Source organism: Contarinia nasturtii, unplaced genomic scaffold, assembly GCF_009176525.2.
Source record: "Contarinia nasturtii isolate CC-2019 unplaced genomic scaffold, AAFC_CNas_1.1 Cnas_scaffold_350, whole genome shotgun sequence".
Taxonomy (NCBI): Eukaryota; Metazoa; Arthropoda; class Insecta; order Diptera; family Cecidomyiidae; genus Contarinia; species Contarinia nasturtii.
In genome coordinates, this window is record NW_022197705.1 from 2905139 (window position 1) to 2927542 (window position 22404).

Here is a 22404-nt window from a genome sequence, read left to right on the forward strand (position 1 = left end):
GCCTTTTTCGATTTGTATTTTTTTTTTTATTAAATGAAATAATTGTTGCCCATTTTCACTATAAAAAATACACATTTTTCAATGCACACACGCACACTATAAGATACATGCCATCCATATGTGAACTTTTCCCGTCGGCAAATGCACCACACTCAAATCAATGCACATCGTTCAAATATTCAACGAGACACAAGAGATCGCATATGGAAAAATTAGCCGGCGGCAAAACCAAAACTGCATTTAGGCGTTTCAATTGACGACCTATTGACGGAAGTTTATCGCATATTTGCTCGATGTTATTTTCTTTTATTTTATTTATTTCTTAATAAACGTTTGAAAATATCGGCTGCTGCTTTCGGATTGGAAATTGACAAGACCAGACAATTTTTATTTGGCCATTACGAAACGAATTATTGATATTAACTCGAACATTTTATTCGCATTTTATTTTAATTTATGTGCTTATCTATTTGCTTTAATGATTTGCATTTTAGTTTGTTACTATTTCATTGGTGTGTTATTATTTTCTTTTCTTTTCTCTCTATATCTCTGTCTAACATTTGTGAATGGAATTTTTAAACGAACCATTTCAATGAAAAAAAAAACACATTTTCTTCATTTTTTCGTTTCACATTTTTTTGTTTTCTTCGTTTCGCTCTCGAACATTTTTTCGGGATTTTTTTTACAGATATACAGACACCGTCATGAATTATCAATCAATGGCCCCCAGTGCATCAAGCTTTGCACAATTTTACCACCAAGCAGCTGTTTCAGCCGCTTCCGCTGGCGTTGTCGGCGGCGTTGGCGATTCACTAGGTAAGTTCATTTCCTATTTTATAATATTACATTTCTTTTTATGATTTAAGAGATTTATTTTATAGTGGGCATTTAAATTGAATTTATTTATGGTTAAAAAAAAAGATGAATAATATTTTAATTGTCAATCTTGTGTGTGTGGGTTATTTTTCGCAGGAAATTGCACTCAACCATCGTCGGGCGTTGCTTCAACAGCTGGAAGTACACCAGCTCTATCCGACCTACCACGATACCCATGGATGGCGTTAACAGGTGGTAATTATACGGTTTTACTGCTTTTTTGCTTCTTAATTTTTATGTTTCATTTTTTTGAAGAAATTTTCTTTTTAAAAATTCTCTATCATTTTCAATTGTTGATTGATTCTTACAATTCTGTTGCTATTCGCGATGTTGTCTGTTGTAAAATTTCCATTATTTTTTTTTGTTTCTAATATTTTCCAAACGATTTCTTGTTTTGCAAGAAACGGTATGATTGTTTGTTGTAGTTTACCTCTGAAAATAACGTTATTCTATTTGAATGCATGTTTTCAATTGAATTTCGAATTGTTTTTCGTTGATGTTGATGTTATTACAAACATTTTCTGTTCGCAAAAAATGACTTTTATGGTTTGAATGCGAGGAAATAACATTTTCCTCAAATTGAATGTAGTTTCGTGGAAAAAAAGGTTCAACTCTTAACCATTCCCAGCTAGTACAGCAATTCAATAAAAGCCACCGATATTTGTATTTTTTACCGCTGGAATTTCAAAAATTGTCTATTCAAAAAAAATGGTTTGAATTTCATCATCGAAGTCTATTTCATCTTCGGTGGCTTACTGAAAATAAAACGGAAATAGTCAAGCAATTATCAAGCAAAGATCTAAATATGGCGAATTAACGTCTTTAATGTATTCTTATTCGATTTGGATAAAGAAAATGAACCTCACGGCAAACCTAATCTATTTATGAAGCAAAACGAACAGTTTAACTTTGGAAGGCAAGAGATGAAGGTAGAAAAAAGAGTGCGAGAGAGAGAAATAAAGAGAGTAAAAGCCATAGCGAAGATTTTAATCTGTATAAAAGCCCCTGATCAAATTTACCGTACACTTAATCCAACAATTTCGATTCTTCGTTGATGCGTCTTTTCTTTTGTCATTGTTCATTGGAAATGGCTGTCTATAAGCCAAGTAAAGTACATCGAAGAAAAAGGCAGTGACATTATCATTGTGTTATTTCGATGTGACTTTCTTTCATCGTGTGTAAAAAGGAATCGACAAAGAAGAAGAGTATATTCTTGCGTTTGTGTTTTGTTGTCATTGTCATTTAATGTCTAATGTTCGTCTAAAGCGCACGGTCTCCGTGTGACAGCAGCAAAAGTTTTCATGTCATCTTGTCTCATGCGCGTTTGTTCTGTCTAAATTCCATTCTATTGTGATGATGCACGTATACAGTACGTATACAGAAAGAGAATGAGTGGCTAAACACCCAGTTGTACGGCGGCCATAAAAGTTAGTTGACATTTTGGTTGTCGTGAGCTCGATTTGTTTGTGCGCTTGTGTGCGTGTGTATGACTGTAAGTGAGTGAATGTGTGCGCGCGGTACATTTTTTTTTGTATAAAACCATTCAAATGAGGCAATATAGATTTATTTTATTATTATCGCGCCGGTAAATTTACTGTAGTGTCAATCTTATTTCATTTTTTGTTGTTATTCGTTGGTTTGTTTGCCTTTCTCGTTTCTCTCTCTCTCTCTATCTCTCTAATATTTTTTTTGACTCAGGGGGTATTGGCTATTTCACATAGTGTAAATATTTTGACTTGGTTTCCTCATTCAGTTCAAATAGGAGATAACGCGTTGTTTTGGTCGTGCGCGCGCCAGCTCCACTGAAATAATATTTTTATTGTTATTAGGCTATTACACTTTCAAATGAATTGCTCTCGCACAAAATAGGTGTGATACAATTTCTTTCCGAGCAATTTTCCAATGATATTTCTTGCATGGCTGCAAAATGAGATTTTGGCCCAGTGTTTTCATGCCTTATATAATTTATTTCCGATTCAAACGAATCGCCGCTATCTGTACACATAATCGCCACAAACTACGTTGACTGTTTGAATTGAAAGAATTTGGAGCAAAGATTTCATTCGGAAACGTTTCAATTCCATTTCGTTATCGTTTCTAAACTTGATATTTTTAGCAATTGAATATAATGTTGTGTCGTATTTCGTGTCTAATCAAAACAATAAACATTTTCCACTTAAATTTCGAGTCATTCTTTGTGTATCTGTCTGTTTCTATGCATGCCGAAAATCACCTTTTAAAATCGAATAACTATAGAGATTAAGAAGTGTTTCATTTTGTTTGAGAGCACATTATAAACGGTTACATTTTTTCAGGATTGGTTGACAAACTGCCGAATCAGAATTTCTTGGGAAATGCTGGCTATAAAGGTACATGATATGTTTTTTTTCTCATTCATCGGCTATTCACAACCGACCGGTTGTGATTTCTCGAGTATTTATAAAGTTTAAAAGATCTTTGCAATCTCTCATAGATCGAGTTTAATTAAATATGCTTTTGTTGTTGGTTTTCAGACTGGATTGGCCCATATGATCGTGTTGTTTGCGGTGAATTCTCTGGTAAGATTCTATTCATGATATTTATTGCCATAAAAACAACATTTTATGCATATACATGTTAAACAATAGTTTATTTAATTCTTTTGTAATTTTCTATCGAAACGCGTCTATGTCGCGGTTATGTAAATATCATCGAAATCCCTTTTTTGAATGTTTCTTCTAATGAAAATAAATACAATACACGCATCATGTTTATAATAAACGAACGCCGAAAAAACCGTCGAGTGCATATGAAGTAGGAAAAGAAAAGTAGTAGTCATTTGTGTTTGATAAACAAACTGGAATTTCATAAATATTTGTTTTATCCGAAGTAGTAGCAGTCAAGGTTTTTGGAGCGTACCGTAATGAAAATGGGTTGTCATACATTTCAAATTAAAGACTTATCACGACCAACCCTTCGAATCGCGAATTGTTGTTGGTTTTTCGAGAGAACGGGGTGGAAAAGTATATGAACATAAAACATAAAATATGTTGCATCAATATGAGCCAAAAACGACAGTAGAGTCAGTAATAAATGAAAAGTAGAAAAAGGAAAAGCGTGTTTCAACGGCTATATTTTCGAATAGGTGAAAAATACAATGAAAAACAATGGAAAAAACATACATTCTTACTCACTCGCAAAGCTAAAAACGAGATAGAGGAAAAAAGAAGTAGTCAAGAATTGAAGGAAAAGTGGTTTCGTTACACAACGGTACAAACGCATTTACCGTCTTATCGAACAATTTGTGTCCTGTACAGAGAGAACGAATAAAGAGTCGACGGTAACTTTATTACATAATTTATATTATGTAATATGCACACCATAAACAACTCTTTTCTTTTCTCGTCGCACTCTTTCGCGCTCCGTTGTTGTCGTTAGTTTTTTTCCCTTTGTTGAGGGTTTTTCTTTTTGATATTTTATGGCCCCGTTTTCAGATGTGTTGGTGTGTTCATTCCATTTTTTCACTCTTCGATTTATTATTGTTGTTTTTTTTTTTCATAGAATATCCATTCCGTTCGGGAAAAAAAGCTTTGTTTTGTCGTCAATCTTCGCATGTGTCACAATTTTTTGTCATTTTACGATTTATATGGCAACAGCACACATTACGCTTCTCACATCAATACAAGTGTGTACGCACATACAATTGAACAATTTTCCACTTTTTAAAGCATGAATATGGTATGTACCTGAAGTATGTGCAATTTTTTTCTTTCTTCTTCATCCAATTCATACTTCCTTCTGTGCCTTCATTCTGCATATCTCTTTCTCTCTCCCTCTTTCGTTTTCTGTCACATATCACATCGTATAGGTCGATGTGTGTAGGTGTACATTACACCACTAAAAGAACGTAAAAATTACACACAATATTTACGGTTAAAAGAGAAAAAACCTTTCTTTTATATTATGCCAACGACTCGGTGCGCGCGTTCGTTTCTTTTTTGTTTCTTTTTTTTTACTTTCATTTTACTCCTGTTGTTATCTGCAAAGTGAATAGATCGAAAGGAAGTATGTGTGTAAATATTATAAGAGAATGAAAAAAGAAATTGCATAAGGTAGCAGCAAAATGTTGTCGTGTGTAATGGAATGAATGCCTATGTGAAATGCAAAAAAGAAAACCTCTGACGTGTAATAAAAAAGGCAGTAATATATCTCACACAGAGAGCGGGCGATTGGAACACAAGCATTCCGCAAAAAAATGTCTGAACAGTTACTTTTAGCCCTTTTGTACGTATTTATTTTTCACACACTCTCTATGTCGACAAAAAGAACACAACAAGACAACATCGTTCACGTAAAATATTAAAATATATTCGATGCGCACACTGTGCGACTACCGAGTAAAGAAAGGATTTCTTTTCCGTTATCTTGTTAACAGCATTTTCAACGGGACCCTTTTTTCTTTGTTTAGACGCATTTTCTTTTTATTTGCAAAAGCAAAATATTGTTACGTAAAAAAATGAAGTAAAAAAAAAAACAAAACACCGACACGAAATTTATAATGAACCCTTTTTCCAAGAACACACAAACATACCGATTTTCAAATGCCAAACAAAACGACGAAAACATACTTTATTTACTTGTTTTATTCACTTGCACAATAGACGCTGCGATGTAATGTGTGCGAGTGTTTCCAATTTGTTTCTATTGAATTGCAAGGCGTTTCTTTTGTTTCATTTTGAGATAATAACATTCAAGGAAGTTTCAAAAAACTAAATCAATTTTTATTGCCAATTCGTTCTGACAGACGAACGAAATACAAGCACATAAAATTGTGTGTTGCTGTTGATTTTTTGTTTTTTTCAAACGAGAAAAGTCTCGATTGTTTCAGTTTATTTTGAGCAATTGAAACGCGCTGCAATATGTTTTGCAAGTGGCTGGATTCAATATTCGTTTTCATGTGACACAATCTCCTTTTATTATGTTAATGTTTTATTTATTGTAAATGTAAATTTTATTTATTTGTGTCGTTTTTGTTTTGGTTTCGATTTTATTTTGGTGTGCAAAGTTTTGTGTAAATAATTTTCTCTGTTTCAAACACCCACCATCGAGAATAGGCGAGAATTCGATTTGACTGGTCGAGTGCATTGTATGCATACACACACACTCACTTACAAAAGCAATCAATTTTGCCTTGGCGAAGAGACAAACTTACAACCAATGTTGTTTGTGTCGTTATTTGGTCATCAATTCATTAAAATGCATTGACGTTATTTGTTCAATTTCAATTCTGCCGCTTTTTTTTTCTTTTTGAAATTTAACAATGAAATTTATTGTGCAACCTACATTCAATTGCTAAAGAAAGAGAGATGCAGCATAGAACGACTCGCACAGTACAAAATTTGCATCAACAATTCCATATAGATGTGGTCGAAGCATTCCAAGATTTATAAAAAAATCGCACAGTTTTTTTTGTGCGGATGTATTGTGGAATCTGTTGAGTCCATTTCAATTTGGTTGTATCTTTTCAAATGAAAAATTATTGGCTCATTTTCTCATCTTGATTATTATAATAACTCTATGTGCCGTTGTCAATTTACTATGTGCATCTTACATGGCCATCTTTCTATCAGCTCCGTTTAATTCGCATCCTATTTGTATGAAAATCATTTAGATCACAAGCACTGTGAATGACTTTCAATGGAGATCCAATGAATGGCAAGTCGCCTCAAACAACGACGCATACAACCTACAAAAAACTGGATTCAGAATGATCATAATAGAAAAAACGAGAGAGGAGTTCGTTGTCGTCGACGACGAGACTGGTCAACTTCCATATATATACCGAAAATAAAAACTGGAATTTATTTGTTCATATCCACTCTCTCTTTCGAACATACACACACACAAAATTGTAATTATGCTACAAAGAACAGGCATTTGAATACAAATGACAGCTACCACTGTACACTGCGAACCCACTCAGACATCTGTTTTCCGAGGATAATTTTCGTGTTAATTGTCAGCGAGCAAGTAATTTTTGAAAAAAAACTGCATGTTCTTTCTCATTTAGCTGCAAAAATTGCGCATAATCCACATAAATTTTCGAGAGACCGGGAAAGCCCTTTCAACAAAACAAATAGAATTTAATTTAAAACTTTACGTGACTTTGCACGAGCTTTTGATGTTTCATTTAAATTGCAATTTATTTATTGAATCTATTTAGGGCTTTTGGCTGTTGCGCACATCCAGCACAAAATTGCGCTATTGTTTGCTTTAATTTCTGTTCTTTTTTCTTTATATTTCAAACTAAAAATACATATACACCGCACAATGTCGGATAATTTGTTTGACTTTGTGTGCTCTCATTCGGTTTCATGTTCGTTTGTCATAAAATTTGCATAATCGGTGGAAAATTGTTGCTAGCTTGTGTGTTCAAATCGTCTTGTGTCTACTTTTGTCTTTCCTTTTTTAGTTATTACATGGCTGTGAGTGACATGTGGCTGAAATGCTTTTCTACTTAAGAAGTACGAAAATGAGGCACACACAATGGCACATTCACTCTGTTACACACACACACACATTCATATACCATTGTGGATCATGGCAGCATACGTGAAACGTGATCTAATATTTTGACATGAATTTAAGGACGAAAATTTGTAAAATATTTCAATCAAGCCCAAACACACATTTCATATATAGCACTGTATCCTCATCTATCTATTGTCATCTAGTCGCAAAATGATTTTAATCGAAACTTTTGCAAGCATATGCTGTACCCCGATGGGTTTTTTTTGGATGGGGGGGGTTTGGATGTAATGATTATGGTTTTGGTTTTCGTGTGTATGCAGCGTGCATCGAAACGATGATTGGATTTATGGGAAGTTCGCCTTTTTGCAAACAAGGGAAACTTTGATATTTGATACAACTCGTAGCATGTAGTTGTAGCAAAATGATGTGGAAAATGAAGAAAAGAGGAAGAGCCGTTTTGTAGACGACACACGTAGTTTTCTAATCAAACTACCGGATATTAAAAGAAAAAATATTGTCACACAATCGTGTATGTGCTGTATGCCTCTATGGATATTAGAAGAATATAATCATTGTGCTTATCGCATATATTGTGCTTGAAATGAGAAACATGCCGACCGAAAATTGAGTCGGTTATTCCTATATTTCTTAATATCATCGGCTATTTTGATCATGCCGAAAAAATAGATATATTCATAAACGATTCGATTTTGTTTGATAAAATAATGCACGCCGAACCCATTTCAAATGGTTTCCCATTCGGGTTGAGTTTTGTTTTGTGTGTGGGTCTGTTTGAATCCAAATCAAGTTCACATAGACAAATAACAAAATGACGACAATTTGGGTGTCGATGCGCATCGAATATGATGCTGCGTGGATAGAAAAATAATTTATTTACGTATTTATTATCATATTTATTGAATTCAGTGTCGGAGTCCGAAAAACATACACAAATGCACGCGCAACAAAAGGGAAAAAATGAATATGAACGTTTTTTGAATTACTAATGGCTTTAATAGCAAAAGCGAGTTGTACACATCTCATGTACAGTTCACAAATAAAATGTGAATAGTGTCGTTGTCGTCGTCATCAATGTGATATTTATTCGTTTGCTTTTATGCATGAGTGTGATGTGAATGGCAAACTACTGTCATCATCGCCAAAATGACAAGTGCAAACGAAACAGAGAGAGAGAGAGATGTAAAGAGATAGAAGCAAGTACAATTTATTCAAGGACACTCATTTCATATCATTCAAATCGGATTTGAAGTGAAGAACACACACGCTGCACAAATTTAAGTGGCCTCTGTGTTGGCGTGCAACTGACAAAATGCTCTTCAAATTGAATACACATTGCACATTCTACATTAGCATTGTGCTCAGCATTTCTTCAGTTCAGATCCCAAAGTTTTATCATAAACAGAACAAATATATGAACGAAGAAAAAACACAACACGGGGCAGAAAAAAAACAGATCCATTCTAATGAAAACAGAAATTCTATACATACATTTTTATATGATTATTTTTTCTTCTTCTGGTTTATGTAGCATTGCATTAGATTATCATTCACTGCTATGTCAGTGCAGACGGAGCAGATTTTTTACATGCCCACTCCATCATCTTGCTCTACATTTTCTTCTTTGTTATCGTTTAAATGATGCGACTTGAACAGTTTTGGATTAAGGATCCATTTTTTCTACTTTACTCTCGCTCCCTTACTTTTCTACTTGAACTCTCTTCCGAAAACAACAAAAACATGCCGTATTCTAATTGCGTTCATATCATCGGGAATACATCCGCATAAACAGGGAGGAAAAAAGGTGAATTGAACGAGAAAAAAAAGGAAAATGAAATCCTCTGGGATAATTTCGATTTGAAATGGATTACATGTTTGGTACTTTGGTACCGTTACATCGGATGTTACATTCGCTCAAGTTCAGTCTTTGTGTTGGACAGATGTTTCCATTTTGTTGTTGTTTTTGTGTGCGCGGGGGCACAGGAAGTGTATGTGGAGAGAAAAAATGTGATGTTGAGCAAATAAAAATAGATAGACGCCGAATAAAAGGTATATATGCAACAGCTCTCACTTTTCGTAACAATCGATGTGGAAAATGCGAATGAAACCGTTCTTCTCTTCTTGTGTGCGCCATTTTTATTTTGCACAATAATGCCGCAAAATTGACGACGATGGTGCAAAATTACACTGAAGTAGCAACCAACAAAAAAAAAACGAATGATACGAACCGAAACAGATACGATGAATGGGTCCCGTGAGCCCGGGCCTTATTCGAATGGGAAAAATGTACATACAACATTTATTTTTATTTATTTTCTGCACCGAATGCAATGATTCAAACCATTTTTTATTCGTGCAAGTTTCGTACTAGTGTATGTCATTCGTGGTTTCCTTTTTCATGTAATTTTCTTCGCTTGAATTCTTTTGTTCAAGTTTTAATCATCCTCGATGAATCACTCAACAGACTCCACAAAACTTTGCTCTCCCACTTTTAATTAAAATCAAAATTTGCAGTGAAAAGCAAAAAAAAGCGCTCCACATGTTTATTCCAAGTCACGGATTGATGAAATAAAATCAACAAAATTATCCGCAATGCGATGATGATGGTGAAAGAGAAAGAAAGAGAACGCGCGCACTCAATTAAATGTCAATGTACTCAGAGGGCATAAAAGCAAAGTATAAATTCATTTAGCGATTGTCGTTCATCGTCGCGCGTAATTCGATGCAGTACACGAAAAAAAAAAACAACAAAATTATGCTAAGGCACACGCACCACGCAACCACAAACCGACGAGAATAATGAGAAATGCGGTTTATTTTCTGTCACTCTTTTTGGTCGCTTGATGTGCTCACACACAGCAAATCCATTGAAGGGTAAAAATCTACATGAATCATTATTTGTGGCAATTGTCATTGCCCTTCACATCGTTGAACATTCACCATAATAACAATAATCATAAACATAATCATCAAAAACATCACCATTGTCACCATTGCCTATTTGTATTTCAATATGGCTGTGGTGCTGTTTTTTCGGCACAAAAATCATATATACTCAACATGGCTGCATAATGCGCGCTCCCCGTTCCATTTGTTCGCCAAAAAATTTCACTTATGTTTGTGTTGTCGCATTCGCATGGCTTAACTCAAATCACATTCGTAGTCATCGCTGTCGTCGTCTTTGTAACATTTGTACAGTTCCTTTTTCGTCACACAGCCCAAAAGCCTAGACGAAAAAATATATATTGAGAGCAACAACACACGAACAAAAAAAAATAACTATAACAAATTTTCGTAGCCATAACAATATAGACGGCGAGCACATGCAAAAATGTTCAGTACTTTCTTCAATGGTTTGAGTGTGATGGTGGTAGTGGTTGAATGAATGTAAATTTTGAAGCACGACCAAAACATCGCATTGTTGTTTTTTTTACGGCAAATGAGTCCATAACGAATATAAACAAAATGCCATTTTCCACTCTTTAAAATTGCTTGGAATATAAAGAAAACGATTATGTGCCGTTTTTTGTCCTGCATTTTTTTTTTCACGCTATTTTTTCTCGTCTCTTCTTGCCAATATTTATGCTCTCATTAAATTGGTTGCGGTTTGTCTTAGCATTTAAAAAGAAATATAATAAAAACACGGTCTCAATTTACCGCAAATTCATGTGCATTCAGTCTCCTTTGGTGTTTGTGATGGGATCATTTATTTTAAAATGAAATTTATTAATAATTCATTCAAACGGCACATCGAAAACATATTCAACGCATTGTCGTCAATATTTGTGACACAAAAAAAAAACACACAATTATGTACGAAGGTCTTTTTTTCGTCTCGATAAATTGGAGCAATGACCTGGCTTTTGAGAAAAATAGGCGGCAAACATGAAGAGGAGGAGTATGGAATTTTTGAAAAAAAAAATCTTTCTTATCGAACGGCGTTCGACGAACACTAGAGATTCTGATTTGTTCTTAGAATTATTATAGACGATTTTGGGAGATTATTTCCATTTATCATACGGCTACTATGTGAAAAAAAAAACATGATTTTTCGGGATTGACCGAAAGAATGAAGAGAGAATATAAAAACGTATCAAATTATCCGTAGGTCACGCGTATCGAAATGATGGTTAACGTTTTTAGATTAGAACGAGATATTCAAATTAAATTTATGATGACATTCGATTAATTTTACTGGCACTTGTACAGTAAAACAGCTCAGTAAACAGTTCGTTAGAAAATGATGGGTTCATGCCCACACATAGACAAAACGGGCGCACACACAAATACCCACCATTGTAATATCCTCATCCTCGTCAACATCAAGTGTGACACCATCTGTGAGGGTTTACTATGCGCATGTGCATCATAAATTTTATCTGTAATGGTTGTAATAATGTTTCCATGTTTTTAATGGGTTGCATTTTGTGCATGGTTGACTCGATTGTCATTTACAAAAGAGTCAAACAAAATACGTATGCACATATATATTCAGTTCTCTTACGTGGTGTTTTTCGGTAATTTTAAAGCTGTCCAATACCGAAAAACCACCCGAGTTATAAACAAATGCGTTTTACAGCCATTTTGATGCCATCAGTAAATGTGGCGATGCTACCAAAGTACTTAACATTCCGGCCATGTAATGCAGCCAAACATTCATTTATTATTGCGTTATGAGTTTTTGCGTGCAATTCGATGTTTCAAATGAAGCGAAACAGGAACATGGGATTATTTGGTTTGGACAATGTTTATGTGATCTGATAAAATAGGCCGGTAATTCCTGGCTTAAGCCTTAATGCATATTTATTTCACGCCTCGATTTTTCGAAAACTCGATTCAACGCGTTTAAAAAATATTACATTCGATGCCATAAATTCAATTAATGTGTGACGTGATCAAAAAACTTTTGTTTTTGCCATTTGAGATGCTTTCAATGAAAGATGCAATGGATTCAGTTAAATACAACGAAATTGAAAACTGCATTCGTATAAAATATTGCATTTTGTCCTTGCTAAATCAATTGTTGTTTGTTCACATCAATTCTAAGTTCGTCATGTTTATTTTTATAATAAATTAACTGGCGCCAATGGCATCGATTGGTTTTATTAAGCAATTTACATTTATGTTCATCCAATTTGCTCACAAAAATCACTCTTCAGCATCAATATATTTTTGCTTAGCAATTTTTCTACCCTCACACAAATACACAGATTATATGCCCATTTATTTATACGGTATTTGTGTTGCTCGTGATTTTTTTTTTTCAATTTCACATGTCGAAACATACATTTGTTGATGATCAGAAAAACTGTGTTTATAAACTATAAAAATGAGCATTTTAGTTCATTCAAAATGATTAAGAGAGCAATAGAATGAGATAAAAAAAGGTATAAATATGAACATGTATGTGAACAAAAAAAAAGAGAGCCAAAAGCAGGCAGCACAGTGTGTTTTGTATAAACAACACCCATATTCGAGGCAAAATAAGCATATTAAAAAAGCATAAAGCACCAACAGCTGAGTACGTGCAATAAAATTAACAACCGACTATTATTTACTCCATTATTGTGTCATTTTATAGTTCAATAATAATAATAATCGTCATCATCAATAATAAAAAAAATCATTTCAAACACACATCATTCATTGCTTGTGTTGAATTTTCAAACAGTTCCTCATTCACTCTTACTCTTTTACAATCAGATGATTGATTCTTTTTTCTCCTCCATTCGCTCTCTCTCTCTCTCTCTCCCTCTCTCTATTTCAGTTCTTTTGTTTAGAATTGATTTTATGCGTATTTTTTTATGACCACACTAATATGAGGTTAAACCTCATGTTTTGGTTACACTATAAATCGAGCCACAAAATCGCATCTCCAATGGGTTTTTATTTTTCAATTCATCGTGTGGCGAATAAAAAAAAAACGTTTGAAGTGGCGACTTTATTAAACAAAAGAATGTCATAAAATTGGTCTTTCTCAGTTTCAAAACACTACATTTACGAGCCATATTAATTTGAAACTCTTGTTAAACGTGCAAATTAAATGCAAATACATCAGCAGTTTTCGTTCGTTGCAGCACTTTCCCACGTGACTTTCGATTTTAATGCATTCATTTCTCACACACACACAATTCATGTCGAATTTTTCCAGAGTACAAAAAAAAAAACACGTTCGATCGAAATCAGTGTGTCATTTGGACGGGGCCGAAGTTTTGGAAATATAAAGAATTGTTTGTTGATTTCCGAAACTAATTAATATTTATTTTAAAATCGATTTTTGTTTTCGGTTACAGCCAGACGATACACGCTTGCGATTGAATTTAGATCGACGTCGTGGTTTTTATACCAATAAATTACAATAAAACATGGCCGTCGCTGTTCAAGGCGAACCGTGTGTTTGTATCTTACACACAATGGAAGCATGTCAAAAAAAAAAAAACAAATTCGAAAATCGATTTCTGTTTGTTACTGCGTATCATTGATTTGACCATTTACAAAAGAGTCGCATTTGTTTTTGTACAACAATGGCATTTTGATCGAAACGATAGACCATTCGCGTTGCAGCGAGATTCAAAATGAATAATTATATTCACACGCAGACAAACTCCACACAGGTACAGGCCAATTTACGGCATATTCTTTCTGGGGGTTTTCGGTTCGGTAACATCATGAATTAAAAAAAAAAAAAAAATGATTCATTCGCCGTCGTGTGTGCATTGATGAAACTGTATATTAAAAGAGACGAACAAAAAAAATTGCCGCAAATAAACACACGGCATTTGAATTTGCGGCAAAGCGAGGAAGAAAAGACAGTGAGAGAGAAAAAAGAATGAAAAAGAAAATGAAGAAGGTCAGAACGCTTTTTTTTTATTCTGTCTTCTTTTCGTTTTGAAACGGAAAAAGAGATATGGAATAAAGTATATGCCGCGCGCTCAGTTTTTGTTCGATGGTTACAAAAATGCATCGACAAAAAACCCTCGATCAAGAGAATGAAAGCCATTGCATTGTTGGCAGGAACACTAGCATACACCACACATCGAATTAAATACAGAATAAGATAGAGAGAACAAAAAAAAGAACAAAAGCCATGGCGAGTAAAACCATAAAAAAGTATAATTTATTTCTACACAACTTTGATATGGTCTGCACACAATCTGGCTGATGACTCCGATGTACAGGCACACATACACAATGCATATACATGCATACACATATGTGATGGGCGAACCGCGCATTTCAGACCCAAAGAGATTCCGTCTATCTTGTGGTTAAACATCTCATTCTCACTGTATGAACTGTACAAAAATCCTCTGGCACGAATCAGTTAAATTAACGCGTTTACACTGTGCATTTTCGAATGTATTTTGTTGTTGCTGCTGCTGTTATATTCGCTATATTCATTTGTTATCTCATTGGCTGTTGTCTCTTACTCATTGGCAAATTTTTTTATGGCTTTCAAACCGAATACACACATTTAACAATGGACGAAGACCGATCGAATGCAACAACTATGCATTTTTATCATTTGAAATGAAATTGCGTTTCGCATACAATGGAAAAAAACCGCACACATACAAGCCATATCATCAGCCAATTGGCTTTTTGCCCAGAGAGTGAGAGAATTAATGATAAAATTGTGAATTGGGTTGCGAACTCAACAAATTTTGTTTAAAGTATTACTTTATACTAAAAAAAGCAACAAAGCATCGCAATACGATGATAAATCGTCCAATAAAATGCAAAAAACTAAATTCAATGCATTTTCGAAAAGCTTTTAGTTTGAGTACAACATTTTAAGAATTTCATTGATCGGTTCCGTTTCGACCGTTATCATACGATTTTTATACATTGAAAAGAGTTCCACAGTCTACATCATGCTTTTGCTTTTGGAAAATTGATAGCGAAAATGTAAGTTTGAAAAATATCCAAAAATGCAAACTTTGTGCGTATCTTTTTAACGGCAATACCACTGTCGCCAAAATGTAATCCAAACATAAGAGTCGCTGGATGTCTCATATCACCAAAAATAGAGAACGAAATTCGGCTTTAAACAAACAAACAAACGAAATTATTCGGAAAGAATATTTGCTAAGTGTTTTTTTTTTCGGTTTGTTAAAGAAACAAATTCCAAACATGAGAAAACCCGCTCTTTCAAATGCAACATATCTAAACTCGTGCGCTCGTTTTGTGTAAGAAGACGGCGAGAGAAAAAAAACATGCCAACATTTACGATTACATGGAATTTATTATTAAAAGACAAAGGATGCATAAATTGCGACATTGCTGTTTTATCTTCCCTTTTTTTTAGTCACTCACACAATGTGTAAGCGAGAAAAATATTAAAATGAGCGCGCGAAATACGAGATAAGAATATGAGGAACAATAAATAACCGCAGAACGGGGACACTGTGTGTTCGAAGAAGAAAACCATAAAAATAATTAAAATGTGTCATTGTAGCAACCATTTTTAATTGAAATTACAATTTTCTGCTTTGCTCGCGGTCATGCATTTGTGTGTGAAGTGTTGAAAATTCGAGCGAACGAATGTGTGGCAAGGGTATGTCTCGGTGTGTAAATGAGATACTGCGGATAATGTATTAGCCATTTTTCACAAAAAAAATAAATCAAAAATTTTCGAGATACACTCGACGGCGGCTCAATGTTTTTTATGTGAACGATTTTTTTATCTTCTTTTTGTAAGCAATACAATTCAATACAAAACAGGTTCAAATATACGTTAATTTTTATGGATTTTTTTTTGCAAACTCATGGTTGCATATTCAGTGTGACACGATGGAAGGTTTGAAAGTTCAAAGTACGCTCGCGCCAATATTCTTTGTTCTCTTATATAAAACAATAAACAAATTCTGCAAGCAGGCTGAATCTTTTGAATGTTTGTTTGTTGTTAAGTGAGTTTTGTTTACAGCCTGTGAAATGCGCACAAAGTTTAGACTATTTATCAAAAAGAAATGCAAAGTAATACGACGACGTTCAAAAAAATGCAATGAATAATAGTAAATAAAACAAGCAATCATGCGCGCAACCAAACCGAGAAAAAAAACTCACTTAAGGAGTCGCAATCAAGCGAAAGTTGGAGAAACAAGAGAATCGAGCATAGAAGCGTATGCTGGCTGGGATTGACGTGCATGCACGTACAACTTATGCTGATATTGCATTCAATAATTTTTAGCAGTTTATTTAGAATCTAGGCGCCATGCTGTTATGCGCTTATATTACCAACATTCACGTAAACTGAGCTGATTTCTTATTTACATTTTTATTGTGTTTGTGTACGCGCTACGATCTGGTCGTCTGACAAACAATTTCCAGTGATATGCTTCATCACTGTAAATTCACAGACAAATCGAATTTAGTTTGTTCTTTTAACCAATTTTAATTTCGAAATGAAAAAAAAAACAACTTTAATCGACAAAACAACAATTATACGATTTAATATCATTTTGCGTTACTATGCAAACTGTATATACATAGAATAAAAAGATAGATAGTAGAGAGAGAGAGAGATAGAGAAGAAAAAGAGAAAAGCAGAGTAAACGGACAAAATACGAGCAAAAGGCGGAGAGTATTCAAATATGAACATTTGCGCTGAAATAAATCATCGAAGAGTGTACACTGTAAGAGTGTGAGTGAACCGCAATTAGTTACAAATGCTGCATTCGATAAGATTACATTTATAAGAATAGCTCGTTCGTTTGTACTTAATGTGGCCAACTTCCATTTGAATTAGGCATCGTCACCACCATTTTTCAATGTGTAACCGACTTTCCACACAATCGCAATCAAAGAGATACGCTGAGCAAGTACTTCTTTTGTATCCATAAAATATAATTAATGAAAATGCCATAAAACTGATGACCGTAAAGACATAACCTATAGAGAAAATGAGAGTTAGTGAGTGAGTGACTTAGAGAGAAGCAAATAGAGTGGGAAAAAACTATGAGTTTGCTTTTAATAGAAAATAGTCCTGGCATTGAGTGATTAGGCTCACGCCTAAATAACCCGTAACGATTTCTGTGTGTACATACGGTTGTTGACGATTACACTGTGCGTGGCATATCAATTTATACTTCATACAAATTGTGTACACAAAACATAAAAAAGATATGCAAAAACGCAATTATTATATCGAGCACTTTGCGTTTCATTCGCATATTGTCTGTTCGATTCTCTTGACAATTGTGATGTCGTAATTGATGGAATGGATCGAAGGGTGATTCTTATTAATCTGCGCCAATGGTGATAATCTTAAACACGCACGCATCGAACATTCTTTCCTTTTTTTTTTTTCTTCAAGTGGCATGATTCGTTCTGGATTAAACTGTAGTAAAATAAAGAAGAAGAAAAAAAAGATCGGATGCCAAATGCAAGCCACAGCTTATCGCCTCATATATTTAAACTTGCGCAATTGTTTACACATAGATTTTGTTTTACTCGAAACGGAATGTGTATGTTTAGACACAATTTTAGATCGCTTTATATAAATACATCAATCTTTGGCGTTTTTTTAGACGGTTCACCAGTCGAATACTTCCAAAAATGTGTAATTGTCGATTGATATGAATCAAATTGTTCCATGTCCCTTGTGTACAACATAAATATCGGTTCGGGTGTCAGTCATGGAGAAGAAAAAAAACCAAACAAACAAAATCGTCACTCGTAACATTGAACAGATGCACATTGACGTTTCCGTAGATCCATCCCACATGGAATGTGATGTAAATCATTTGCTTGTTTTACCGAACTCTTTTTTTTCATCTGCTTTAAAAAATAAGCCTTTGCCTTGACAACAAGTGCTCAAACAAATTAATTTCACAATTCCAAACACGACATAACATTTTCAAATGAAATAAAACGGAATTGCTCAAATAAAATTGGCCGTAAAATAGACGATTGAAAAAGATTCTACATTTGTGCGTGTGTGTGCCGTTCCAAAACGAGAAATACACAGAGATACACACAATTTAATTGTCCGCATTAGATGCCATAATTCAGACACGATTATGGCTGGGCGTTTGCCATATACATACAGTGTGTTGAATTTTTTTTTGTCTTCCTTTGTTCTGCACTGTTCGATGAACCGACCATTCTGTTCAACACACATACATACACGCATATCGAGTCCATGATGGCTTCGGTTCAATCACAGTACATTCCGAACTGTGAGACTGTGTGCGTGTGCATACATGGCAGCGTATGCATTCCTGTTGCTAGGCAACTCATTCAATACATCCATCTCTGTTATGCGCGCTCATCCACATTTCCAATGCAAATCCAATGTGTCTATTCGGTGATTTTGAACCTGTATGAAAAAAAATAAGGGTCGCTGTTATCGGCTTACACAAATTTAAAGTCAAATTTGATTAGAAAATAATGGTGTGATTTTTTGTGTACAAAATACAAATAAACCATTATGCTTTGTTAAATGGTTGTCCATAAAAAAGGGAAAAATTAGCCCCTCCCCTGCTTTACACCTTTCCTTTGCTCTCTTTTCGCACATTCAGTTTAAGTTTATTTATTTAATGAGTCCATTTTTTTCTATTTCACAACATTGTAAAATGTTAAACGCCCATAATTCGGTTTTTCCTTCTTCTTTTTTTTCATTTGAGAAAAATTAAAATTTTATGACAAAATCCGTTTGGTTCTGCATTGAATGGGGTTTTTTTTATCGTTTAAAAAATGCCAATCTTCAAACTGTTCTGCAGTAGCTGGTTTTATGTGGTTAAAATTGTTTCAAAATGTAAAACTCGACTTTTAAATCTTTTGCAACAAAGAAAAATGTAAACTTGAACAAAATTGTGCAAAATCACTGCATATGTATAAAAACAACAACAACGCACACACCAAGTTTATTGGTCGAGGATTGGCATTTTCATTTTTCTTATGGTCACCGCAAATGCGATAGCTTGCGCTTGTTTTTGCATTTTCGCAATCGGCGCACATCAAGAATCTAGAACTGAAAATCTAATAAACGAATGTATAAACATATCAATAAAAGTCGGTCATAATGTGAGATGTTATCGCATATATTCAACGAATGCTTTAATGTGTACGTTAAAATGGCATTGTGCATAAAACGGCATCATTATCCTCAGTGTGTTCGCGTGCGCCGCGAGTGCAAATCGTCTCGCAATTTTATTAACCTCGATCTCATTTCACTATTTCATTAGAGCGGGTATTTTTGTGTAGTTTTTTTTTTCTTCATCTTCTTTGTAGCCAATATGCATTTTTATGTCATACTTAACAAATGCGGAAAACTACATGAAGCATATCGTTCAAATTATCCGAGCTCAATTTCAATTTCTGATTGGCACTTAAATAAATTCCATGATCAATTTTTTTTATCGAACTAAAAATTAGTTTGTCGTTTGTTAAATCAGTATGCGTTGATCGCTCTTCGAACTTTCGTCACCCAGAAGATTCACGCATTAATGAGATCTCAACGAAAGTTAATGGCGAATATTGATTTACGTTTAATTTATTGAAATTATATTCGAATGATTCGGGAGAGCAGACATCGCCTCGGCATGATGCATTTTGAAAACAACATTCTTCCATTTTTGATTGGATTCGTCGCATCCCATTAAATTGAATTCAAATTAATTTATATTTCTTTATTCAAAAATAAACAAAATGTATATTCATCTAACTATAACGTTTATTGAGTGAAACCCATTTTAAATGAAACGAAATTGAATAGGCTGATTTACAGACTTGAATTAAAAAGAATAAACGACACAATCATCACTTAAACGGTAAATGCGATGTAACACAATATTTTCATTAAGAATGAATTTAACAAAGTATAAAAAACTTCATTTTTAATTGGACGAAGCCCATATCTGTAATCATTATTCAAGCGTAATTGTTTACCGAAAAATAAAAATCTTGAAACAGAGTTTACAAAACGAAATCAACATGAGAATTTACTTTAAAAAAATTGATTCTGCATTTAACGCCAAACCGTTGTTTTTTTCTTCTTCTTTGCGTCAGCATTGAAGAAAAAAACAAAAATATGACATTTTTCTCAACGCCTCTTGTGCGTTCGTATCGCAAAATAAACGAGAAATTATGCATCAATTTATTGTGATCTTGCATTTTTTTTCCACAATTATCACATTTCGTTATAAGTCAGTTGGAATAAAATAGGCCATTGGATTGCTTGTCGCCATCATCAAGATCGTCAACGGCATACGTTTATGGATAATCCGTAAGATATAAGTATAACTTAATTACACCGTACAGCCGATTAACTCATGGCAGCAAACACGATCATATTGCAATTTCTTTGCACGTATACTGTTATTCAAAGAGCAAAAAAATTAACCACAAACTGAACGGATCCGATACACGTTTTTTCTTTTTATCTTTTTTCGGTTAATTTTTCTTAGTCACTTTTTGCTGGGATTTTTTGTGTGCATTTGCTGCACTCAATTGCTCATTGCTTTCTAGTTTTAGTAATGTTCCTACACGGAAATCTGTAAATGGTGTACAAAAAAACTTTCGGAGAGAGAGAGAAACAAAATATGTACGTAAAAAGAGCATTTACAACCACCGTATATATTGTGTGATCGCACGACTCTACTACAGAACAGTTATATAAACAAATAATTTGCAAGTGAGGAAAGGCCAGAAGGAGAATGAAGAAGAAGAAGACAAAAAATAAAAACACGTAACACCGATCATAAAGTCATTTAAAAGCAACGGCAGTGAGTGAAATGGAAATACATACCAAACGCACAACGAAAATGTACATATATCGAATATTGCATTTTTTATTTTCATCTTTATGGACACTCAGCTCATTTGTTCCTACTTTCCTTTCTCTTTCAGTGTTGCTTAAGTTCTTGCGTCTCTGTTTGTTTTTTTTTTCGGGTTTTATAAATGCGTTTATTATTATTGCGCACATAAATTGTCGTCAAAATGAGACATGGTCGTAACACAGTCATAAACAGTGACAAATGAAACGATAACTGAGCTTATCAACTTTCTTTCATGCTCTCTCTCTCTCTCTCTCTCTCTCTCTCTCTCTCGGTAGTGCAACACACATTGATAAAGAATGCATTTTTTTCTCTCTGTCAGAGGCACTTTGTGTCTTGGGTGATAAGAAACAAAAAAAGAAAATGGTTAAATGAAAATTAGACAATTTGTCAAAGTTTCTGAGAATTTTTGATTATTCTTCATGCCGGGATGTACATAATGTGAAACGAAACATTTGGTTTGGCCATAAACCCTTTTGCCAAATTGTGTAAACCGTTTGATCCTTGTTGCGAATATTTGGCCGTCCTGTGAAGGCGACCTTGTACGTTGCGTCAGAAAAAACTACATTGTGCATAGAATTAATGTTTTTTTTCGCCTTCGCATGTATTTATTTTCTTGAAGAATGAAATTCGAAGGACTCGTTTTCAGCAATTTCGTTTGTGTTGAATGAAAAGAGTTACACAAAACTGTCGTCGTGGGTAATAAACAAGATGTGCTTGCGTGAAGATAATTTACCAAAATGGTTTTCGTTGAAATATTTAACGTTTGACAATGAATTTTCTCTGATGCTTTATTTTTTCTTTTTCCCTCTTTTTCAAACCCGTCGTTTGAAACAAAACAGCACCAAACGGATGCCCGAGAAGACGAGGTCGACAAACATACACACGCTTCCAGACGCTCGAACTGGAAAAAGAGTTCCATTTTAATCACTATTTGACACGAAGGCGACGAATTGAAATTGCTCATGCATTGTGCTTAACCGAACGTCAAATTAAAATTTGGTTCCAGAATCGACGAATGAAATTGAAGAAAGAACTCCGGGCCGTTAAAGAAATAAACGAACAGGTGAGTTTGATTGCGATTTTACGATAAACATTAATCTAATTATAGTCAAAACGATTTTTAAAATAAAAGAAACAGTGGTCATTTCGTGACACTTGCATTCAATGTTGTTTACAGTAAAATTCAGTCTTTCTCGTGACATGCATTTGAAACTATATT

The 22404-nt window shown here is 34.2% G+C and overlaps 1 protein-coding gene across 6 annotated transcripts in view; it reads left to right on the plus strand.

Moving 5' to 3' along the window:
- The window catches only part of LOC116338349 (homeobox protein abdominal-A homolog), a 91554-nt gene that overhangs the window by 65033 nt on the left and 4117 nt on the right, over nucleotides 1–22404 (plus strand). For 5 of the 6 annotated variants that reach the window (XM_031763552.1, XM_031763547.1, XM_031763553.1 and 2 more), the window contains 5 exons: nucleotides 689–816; nucleotides 973–1071; nucleotides 3192–3245; nucleotides 3390–3434; nucleotides 22025–22248. In XM_031763552.1, the coding sequence (XP_031619412.1) occupies nucleotides 689–816; nucleotides 973–1071; nucleotides 3192–3245; nucleotides 3390–3434; nucleotides 22025–22248 (550 nt within the window). The remainder of the gene's footprint in view (nucleotides 1–688; nucleotides 817–972; nucleotides 1072–3191; nucleotides 3246–3389; nucleotides 3435–22024; nucleotides 22249–22404) is intronic. The other variant, XM_031763551.1, reaches the window with a different exon arrangement.